This window comes from Trachymyrmex septentrionalis, unplaced genomic scaffold (assembly GCF_001594115.1).
Source record: "Trachymyrmex septentrionalis isolate Tsep2-gDNA-1 unplaced genomic scaffold, Tsep1.0 scaffold74, whole genome shotgun sequence".
In the NCBI taxonomy this organism is placed as follows: domain Eukaryota; kingdom Metazoa; phylum Arthropoda; class Insecta; order Hymenoptera; family Formicidae; genus Trachymyrmex; species Trachymyrmex septentrionalis.
In genome coordinates this window covers 837,806-847,210 of record NW_017305927.1, presented here as the reverse complement: position 1 = coordinate 847,210, position 9,405 = coordinate 837,806, and the positions used below count along the sequence as shown (strand labels likewise).

General features: G+C 32.4%; 3 protein-coding genes across 4 annotated transcripts in view; 2 read left to right on the top strand and 1 right to left on the bottom strand.

Annotated features, from left to right (window-relative positions):
* Nucleotides 1–3,277, top strand: part of LOC108754041 — a 39,719-nt gene extending 36,442 nt beyond the window's left edge. The window contains exon 4 of the mRNA XM_018496072.1: nucleotides 2,897–3,277. Within this exon, the coding sequence (XP_018351574.1) occupies nucleotides 2,897–3,139 (243 nt within the window). The 3' untranslated portion in view covers nucleotides 3,140–3,277. The remainder of the gene's footprint in view (nucleotides 1–2,896) is intronic.
* A 2,632-nt stretch (nucleotides 3,278–5,909) lies between these two features.
* LOC108753989 (eukaryotic translation initiation factor 3 subunit G-like) lies at nucleotides 5,910–8,384 on the bottom strand. Of its 2 annotated transcripts, XM_018495984.1 has the most exons (4): nucleotides 8,246–8,384; nucleotides 7,676–7,750; nucleotides 6,698–7,150; nucleotides 5,910–6,453 (listed from the first exon to the last, which is right to left on the bottom strand). In XM_018495984.1, exons 2-4 carry the CDS (start codon nucleotides 7,695–7,697, stop codon nucleotides 6,041–6,043), a joined length of 888 nt encoding a protein of 295 aa, XP_018351486.1. In that variant the 5' UTR covers nucleotides 7,698–7,750; nucleotides 8,246–8,384; the 3' UTR covers nucleotides 5,910–6,040. The 2 variants fall into 2 exon arrangements, with proteins under 2 accessions (XP_018351486.1, XP_018351487.1); XM_018495985.1 differs by lacking the exon at nucleotides 7,676–7,750.
* Nucleotides 8,385–9,053: 669 nt separating this feature from the next.
* Nucleotides 9,054–9,405, top strand: part of LOC108754036 (calcium homeostasis endoplasmic reticulum protein) — a 5,183-nt gene continuing 4,831 nt past the window's right edge. Inside the window, exon 1 of the mRNA XM_018496064.1 lies at nucleotides 9,054–9,267. Within this exon, the coding sequence (XP_018351566.1) occupies nucleotides 9,249–9,267 (19 nt within the window). The 5' untranslated portion in view covers nucleotides 9,054–9,248. The remainder of the gene's footprint in view (nucleotides 9,268–9,405) is intronic.

Sequence of the window (9,405 nt, the reverse complement as noted above, 5' to 3'; positions counted from 1 at the left end):
TTTTTTTTTTTTTTTTTTTTTTTTTTTTTTTAATTGAAGAATTAGATTACATTTATGAAATAATATATTAAAATACACGTAAACATCAAAATATAGAGCATACAATGAATAGAATTGTATTCTAAAATTCGACACGAAATAAATAATTTAAGGTAGATTTTGATGATTAATATATTTTCTAAGATCTTGCAACTTTTATCCTGAAAGATTTTATCTTTTCTACATCCCTTGCTTACTAGACATAGGAGATAGTTGCCTACTGTCTGATCACCTAAATTTTATTTCAGTTTTTTCTTATTATTTAATATAAACAGCAATGAGAAATATGAACAAAACATTCTATAAATTACATCTTTTTTATGCATGTTATAAGCATTTAAAAAAATGAAGTAAAATTGATATAATTTTTGATCAACTTAGAAAGTGATAATTATCTAACAAAATACAATTTCATTTTGTATTTTTGTGTTTTTATAAAATATATTGTAAAACATTTTATATTCTTTAAATATAAAACATTTTACATTTTTTATATACATATATGTTACATTTATTAAAATATGAATTATTGAAGTATGATCAGTGTCTTATAAAATTTAAATCGGTATTTCTTAAATCGTACACAAATTTTTCAGTCGTTTTTTTATTACTTTTTTAAATTAAATTTATTAGATTTACTAGATATTTTTTAAGGAAGTTGTACGTTTTTAGTAACATACAGTACAATTTAAAAAACCGAGTTGCTTGAATTGTATTTTTTACTATGTTATATAAAGGAGCTCACAACAATTTTGTTCGTTTGGCAAGAGATAATAAACATAATAAGTGTTTTAAATATCAATCTTCAATATTAACTTGAGTGCTAATTAGTAGTACTGTTGATGAAAAATATAATATATAAAATATCTTGAGTAACTTTGACAACTCTCTCTTATATACTCGGCGCAAAATTAAAATATTATCACGCTTTTTCTGACAATTCCGTATTCGAATCCCAGGAAGAAGAATAAAAAAATGCAAAAAGCGCAATCGGAACGAGCGGATTTGCAATCACCTATAAGCGATAGCGTACTTTTAAACTGAAGTGGCTTCCTGATGTTCGACGAAACGTCTGCGAATTATCGAACATCCCACGTCCCGCGGCATCAATCAGGGGCAGCGCAAAGTGTTGTATTCGTGCGAGCGAGCGCGAACCCCCCGAAGGTGGTGAGTCTGTGATGGTGCCAAGTGCACACATCACGGCGGCGGTGGTGGCGAATGAAAATTCGGAAAGCAGTTTAGGTAGATCAATCCGCGCAACCGGGGTCAACGATTCGCTCAAGGTAGAACGCGTATAATAAAGTGGCTAATGGGGCGGCTACGGGCGGCATAGCGGACGGGAAACAAGGGTGGGCGAGAGACTTTCGGGGGTGCCCGAGTGTGCGTTTGACGTTGGCCTGTTCAGCGGCTCCTTAACGCGGGAAAGTAACGGTTTTCCTCTTCCTCGATTACGTACGCTGGCGCTCTGATGTATCGTACAAGATACATGTTGTTTCGTAAAACAATCCTCTCTGGTGCTCACGTGAGATGCAGGAAGAATCCTACATGGATATTGCATTTTAACTCTTTGGAGTCCAAACTATTTTTTCGCGAATGAGCAAAGATGAAGTATTCATATTGTCCTCAACTTCAACTTGGTTGAAAAAAAAAATAGACTCGGAAGAAATAAATCGTGCGATATAAAAAGTGCCAGTATTGAACCAATATTTGTGTGTAAATGTATCGTTTTATTGTCTAAAAACTATTAACGCCGAGAAAATTGGTTGTACCAACAAGTACGAGCAAAACGATCATATCAATCCGAATTCTATTAATAGGCCTGCTCTTTTTGACTGAACTTTTGCAGTAGTTCATCTTCTTCTTTTCTCCTAAAGAAAAAAAAACAGTTCAGCTAAATATTGTAATTAAATTCTGATTATCTCTAATTGAAATGTTTCATAGATTTATCTATAAGTGTCTAATTTGTAGGTCTGTTCTTTTTATTATAACTAAAGTTCTTGCACGGTCCATCTATCTGCTTTTTCTCTCCACGTTAGAGAGAAAAAGAGAAAAGATGAACCGTGCAAGAAGTTTAACAAGAACAGGCCTATCTTTCTGCTTGAATCTACTCGAATTCTAATTAATGCAACAAGATTTCTTCCAGCGAAAATATATGTTTCGATTCTAATTTGGATTTAAATCGTCGCAGAACTTGTGAGTGAAAATCAAATAATAAAAGAGCTTTATGTTTAATAATATAATAATAGCTTTGTCTAATAATAAAACAGTTATTTTTGATAAAAAACGAATGTCAAGCAACTGAGATGTGAAACATTTGAAGTGTGTGAGAACTTGTAATTTAATTTCAACGTGAAGATATAACTTCTTGTGCTGATGACCCAAAACTAGGTCAAAATGTATACTTTGATACATCTTAGACGAAACGTTATATACGCAAATATCTTGTGTTTGCTCAGTCATTTTATATCACATGACTCAATTAATCGGTTGATCTAACATGAATCAAAGAATTTTTATTAATTGAAGGAATTCAAAAATTGTTTGTCGGTTATAATATTCATTTGTAAATACATTTTTGAGTTCTATAAACTGCGCCAATTTGATTTATTGGATTTGAAACGTAATAAACTAAAGCTGAAAATAACATCACAAATTATATTGATATATCGTCAATTTTAATAATGATATTAATCAGATCCCAATTTCCACTTATAATTGTTAAAGTTGAGTTGTTAAATCCGGTTCTATAATTCATTGTCGAATAGAATTCCATTTTTCAAAATTCCATGCTACAAAAAATATGAAGAATTAAATTTTGCGATTTTCATTGCAAGCTGATAATGGGTTGCATTTGCAGGTGAAGATCTGGTTTCAAAATCGGCGCATGAAGTGGCGAAACAGCAAGGAGCGGGAGCTGCTGGCGACCGGTGGCTCGCGCGAGCAGACGTTACCGAACAAGAACAACCCTAATCCGGATCTGAGCGACGCCGACGGGGATCGGCCGAGAATGGATCTGAGCGACGTGAGCCCGCTCACGAGTCCGCAAAGGCCGGAGGAGCAAACGGAAAACGAGGAGGATGAGGAGATCAATGTCACGTGATAAAGCTCACCACTAAATCCAGCATCCCCCGTTCGCCCTCCGACGACAAGTGATGACAATTTTCATAATCCGTGAACCAAAGGCTAGATAAAAAAAAATCGGCTGGACCAAAAAAAATTTAAGCAAAACATAGATTTGACAGACACTTTGAAGGATCGCGGAAATTAATTCAAAATTTCAAACTGAAATCTGTTTTCATACGTTATTACGGATGCAATTATAATATCAGTTTTACCTTCAATATGAAGATTACTTCTTCTCGAGGTACCTTAGATTGTGCAACACAATCTACTTGTGCCGAGAAGCGTACGAAATAAATATTGTGCAAATCATAAAGAGACAGCTGTTAATTGTGGTCATTTTGCATTTTTCAGCTGGCTGATCTTTATTGGCGACTATGTATTCGCGGATAATTGGACTATAACAGGGTGTCCTAGATTCATTGTGCGAAGAGAAGAGTGTGTTAAACACGAGTGGCATGTGATGTTTCGTATCACTCACAATTTTTAATCGATCTTTAATTGTTTAGCGATCATCGGTTTGTCCTCAATATTTTTTTCTCGAGTTACACACGACTTGTGGCTTTGTTATATTTGATAACAGCAACACGTGTCGTCGCAAACTGATCCCGAGCAAAACGAAAATACGAATGACGAATGCAGAATAAAAATGAATAAGAATGATGTATTATATTGTAATTAGCGCGATGAATGTACTTTCGAGGAGTCTTCTATAAGCTATTGTGTAAGGTTGTATTAGACGTAATGTTACAATTCTGGAAATATGTACCTAAGTCTACTTATAATGCGGTCGCGCGGCCAGATCCAAATGTAATTACATTCATTGTGATTCAATATAATCTATGTAATATATTGAAATAAAACTGTCTATGCTAAGCAATCTATACTTTTAATGTCAATACGTGATGAACAAAGTTCCAAGTCTAATTATCTGTTTTTTTTTTATCCTAATATTAATAATCAAGGCCGTAAAAGTTAAGGAAATCAATTCGTCATATAAAAATTTATAATATATTTTTCAATTAATAAGACTTTTAGAATACAAAGTATACTTTATTTATTGATATAATTATTTTTCACACAAGTAAACAGAATAGCTCTGAATTAATGGACGAAGTACATTGCATTATTAGAAGCGAAGATTTTGCATTTGAATAAAAAAAATTATGATAAAGAACGAGCTCCCCTGTTTATTGTTTCTATATTTTTTTACTATATACAGGATGTAACTAAAATAAGATAGCAAACTTCGAGGCCAAGTTTCCCACACCAAATATGAAAAAAGTATATATGAACGTTAATCGTCCGCAAATCGACTGTTACTGAAATATAGCTCAAAATGTTTAAGTATTATGGCCTCCACAATCCTCCGATCTAAATCCTCTAGATTTTTATCTGTGGGGACATTTAAAATCCTTAGTTTATGTGAAATTCCAATCGCTAATGAACATACAATGAAGGCTATGCATGAAGAAGAGGGAGGAGCGTTACTCCCGCCTACGGAGGTTTATGAGAATGGTTTCAAAATTCTCACTGAGCATAAGTACAATCAAGACAACAAGATATGTATAAATAAAATTAAAAGTGTATAAAAGTATTGTGCAATATGTGTAAACATCAAGTTTCAGAATATTAAGGCAATTATTTGTTTATTCATAAATATACTGTATTTAAACACATTTGATTTCGTTTATTTATCTATAGAATTATAAAGTTTAAAATCCTTACTTCAGATATTTATTATTCTTATCAGGATAAAATTCTGTTTATAATTTTACATGATATTAAAGAAAACATTTAAAAAATCAGAATATACATAAATATAAAATATACAAAACAAACATATATTAAACATAGTATATAAATTATAAATAGAATTGTATCCTAAAATCTGACAGTGAATTATAAATCTTTTAAAGTCAAATAAATATAAAAAATAAATGTTCAAGCACTTATCTTAAAAGATAGTCAACGCATCTTTGATTGTCTTGTATTGATACAGGGATTCAATCGAAATTTGAGATTATTGTGTGGCCTCTGCTTCTCAAGATTTTTATTGGATCTATTAGATCCTTATTATCGCATGGTATTATGACCTTTTAAATGAATCGGAAATCCATACAAGGGCTAAAGAAGAAGAGAAAGAAAAAGATGCTTGTGACACCATTCGCACCATTCGCAATTGCCTCGGGATCTTGAAAGAGTGCGAGTCTATGATCTGATGTATTCAAGCGTGTATTGAATTCAACGGTAGACATTTTGAACGTTTGTCATAATTAAAAATTGAAATTAAATAATATTAAATAATAAATACAATATATATTACTGTTTTATTTTCCCCTATTACTAAACATTTCGAGCTATCTCAGTAACAATGAGTTTACAGATATGTTCATATAAATTTTTTTCACATTTTGGTGTGGGGAAATTGGCCCTGAAGTTTGTTATCTTATTTTAGTTACACCCAGTATTTACTACATATAGTAAATATATGTATACATTTACATATTTACATACTTACGGGCACAAATTTTAAAATATAAAATAAAAATAGGATTCGCGGTCTGTATTTACATATTGTACATTTAATACTAAATGAAAATTTTCATTTTTGTTGTCAGAAATTATTAAATATAATATTACAATATAATGTTATATTGTAATAATATAATTAAAAATGAATAATATTATTCCGATTGAAAATTTGATTTTTACATTTAGAATTAAATGAGAAATCTCGAATACAGGCCACTTGTCTTTCTACTTCTGATATATGAATGTATATAGATATATGCACAAACAGTTCATTTGTTATAAGGATTCCTTCCAGTTGAACTAATTTCACTTTTCTGTTCGTAACTGTCGCATGCTTCGCATCACTTTAATTATTTTGAACTTGCGGCTTCGACCATTCGACGCTCAAGATTAGATGATCGTAACCGTAACCATCCAGAGTTGCGATTGCTCTTGCTGCATCAGCCCTATGCTTGAAATGTACATATGCGAAACCCTTGCAGAGATTGGAAAGTTTCTCTTTGGCGAGAAACTGCTTGACTACGGAACCGAACGGTTTCACAAGCTCATCTAGATCCGCATCTGTAGTGCTCTGCGAGAGATTAGAAATACGTATGGCGGTTGTATCGTCACGTCTCTGCATCTGCATCGAGTCTCCACGTTTGCTGCCACCGTCACGCATACCAGGCGGCACGTACTTGCCACCCTGCGGCTTAAGTTCAGCCATTCCACCAGGTACTCCAGTAGTAACGAGAGGTTTCTTGTCGTCTGGTACTTTTCCTGAAAGGCAGAATTTTATAGTTATATAATTATTACAGTTATAATTTTACAAAAATAACGTATATTTTATATTATTTATTCTATTATTAAAATATAAATAAAATTGTATTTAAATTTTTATGTTTATATAATTGAATGTGGCGTAGAGTGGCTGTTTTCTATGCCAAAGATCAAAGATTAAGAGATATAACTGAATTTTAGCTCATATTTATCATATCAATTGATTTCTGATAATATAACTTACCACCAGCAAGAACAGTGTCTTTGTATGGACACTTGGACGTCCAGTGATCGCCGTTACAATTACGGCACTTGACGACTCCCTTATCGCCCATACTTTTCAATTTATCCAAGGAGTCTTCCTCCACTTTGTTCTCCTCCTCTTTGCTGGATATAAATTGCATAAAGACATCCTCACCACCGACAGTGGTAGCTGGATTTGGTCCCGGCCTGTCGTCAGCAGAATCGCCGAACTTCGTCCAATTCTTACGCGCCGCAATCGTTTTCGAAACTATGCGTCGCTCTATCTTGTAAACACGTACAACCTTGACTTTCTTGTTGTCTTCATTGTATTTATATTCAGTGAGAATTTTAAAGCCATTCTCATAAACCTCCGTAGGCGGGGGTAACGCTCCTCCCTCTTCTTCAACTTCATCAGCCCAGCTAGATTTGACTTCATTTTGTGCAACTGGCATCTCTGCAAGTTATACAATATTATGGAACATTTAGATGTGTATAAATACTAATTAAAAGTGTATAAAAGTATTGTGCAATATGTGTAAACATCAAATTTCAGAATATTAAGGCAATTATTTGTTTATCCATAAATATACTGTATTTAAACACATTTGATTCTGTTTATTTATCTATAGAATTATAAAGTTTAAAATCCTTACTTCAGATACTTATTATTCTTATCAGGATAAAATTCTGTTTATAATTTTACATGATATTAAAGAAAACATTTAAAAAATCAGAATATACATAAATATAAAATATACAAAACAAACATATATATTAAACATAGTATATAAATACATAAATTATAAATAGAATTATATCCTAAAATCTGACAGTGAATTATAAATCTTTTAAAGTCAAATAAATATAAAAAACAAATGTTCAAGCACTTATCTTAAAATTACAATAAAAAAAAAATATACAAGCTATAATTGATGTTTTCCACATTAATTGCATTGATATAAACCTAAATATACTTAACCAGTTAAAGATTTGTCAGTCATCTTATTTTTATAATAAATGAAACACTATTAGAGCCAGAAAATATACACAAACGCTGAAACAAATTAGATACAAAATTATACGATACTCCATCTCTTTTTAGCATATTAAAGGTATCAATAATACATTTAGCAGATATTTCTTTAAGTCTATCATGAATTAGTATTCGTCAATTAAAAACTCGATAATAACCCAATAATTTAGAAAATTAATAAAAGTATTTTCGTTATTAAATGTAATTATTTAATATTCATATAACGAAATAAAATTGCAATAGATCAGGCTGCTTATGTCATAAAAAAGTGACATAGAATTAGAACCTAACCTATTACACTTCCTTTGACGATTAAAGATTATTACTATAAATTGTACATTTACTTTATTCAATTGCCATTTTCGCTGGGCGAGCTAACAAAAGGAGTAATAAAAGAAGCTATTATTATTACGCTATTATTGGCACAGCTAAATCAATGTGTAAACTCAGTGTTTGAAAAATATCAAAATCAAGAAAACGTCGCGTAAAAAAGTAAAATTCGTCATTGGACGTTACCATAAAAATTCGACAGCTGATGGTAGACAGATGATCGAAATCGCAGCACAGATTACAATGAAACCGTTTGAAATAAAGTAAATTACAGAACAGAGACGCTAAAAATCCACGTGGAAATCAAAATGGAGGAATCCGCGATGTCGCGATTGCCGCGAATGCCATTTGCTGCGACATCTTCGAATGTTTCTTGGAACCTCGAATCATAAAATACAAAACAGAATGAAGAGACGGGCACGTTTCGCGATATGCGTCCAATAGCTAATAGGAACATTTGTATTCCTATTATTTTTCCTAGAGAAAAAGCAAGTGGAAAAAAATACGCACGAGATGCAGTTGGATTTACAGTTTGCATAAAAAAATCTAAGAAATTTTCTAAGAAATTATAAAATTATTCAAATATTCTAAAACAATCTAAAATTCACACAAAAATTCTGAAATTATGTAAAAAATTTTGAAAAAATTTTTACCAGGGATAAGCAATTAACAAAGAATTAACAATAAATGAAATAAACAAAGTTTTTATAAGAAGAATTTCAAAGTGTAAAATTGAAAAGAAAATTGATTATAATAATAAATAAATAAAATTATAATATATATATTAATAGTATATATACAAATATAACATAATACATATTATTATTATTATAAATTTTTTTTAATTACTTATTTGAATAAATTAAAATAAATAATTTACAAAATGTGACTAGCCAAACTCTTTTATCGACCAAGTTTATCGGAGTGCGAGAATCGTGATTCATGACGCCCAATGGGAATTGGCAACACTGCCGACCGCTGCAAGCGGCGAGGTTTGGTGAGATTGTAGGGTTGTAATGGCGACGTCTAACGCGTTGTCCGGGCCGCCGTGAGTGAATAATGCACCACGAAACGGTGCTCCGTTTTTCATGCACGGAGCGACAATCGAGTGAGTGGACGATACGTGCACGTAACGTTTTGACGGCGTAACTTTGACAGAACCGCCGACGATCGAGCGTTCCCCGTCACGATGGACCAGGCACCCGCAGGTGAGCACGCCGATTCGGCCGCACAGGCGCGCTCTCTCGTACGCGTTTCTTCCCCTCGCATCTTCTGCTTACTCCAATGTGATATTAATTAATTAACCCTCGCATTCCCTCGCATTAACTGCAATGCTATGTCTTTCA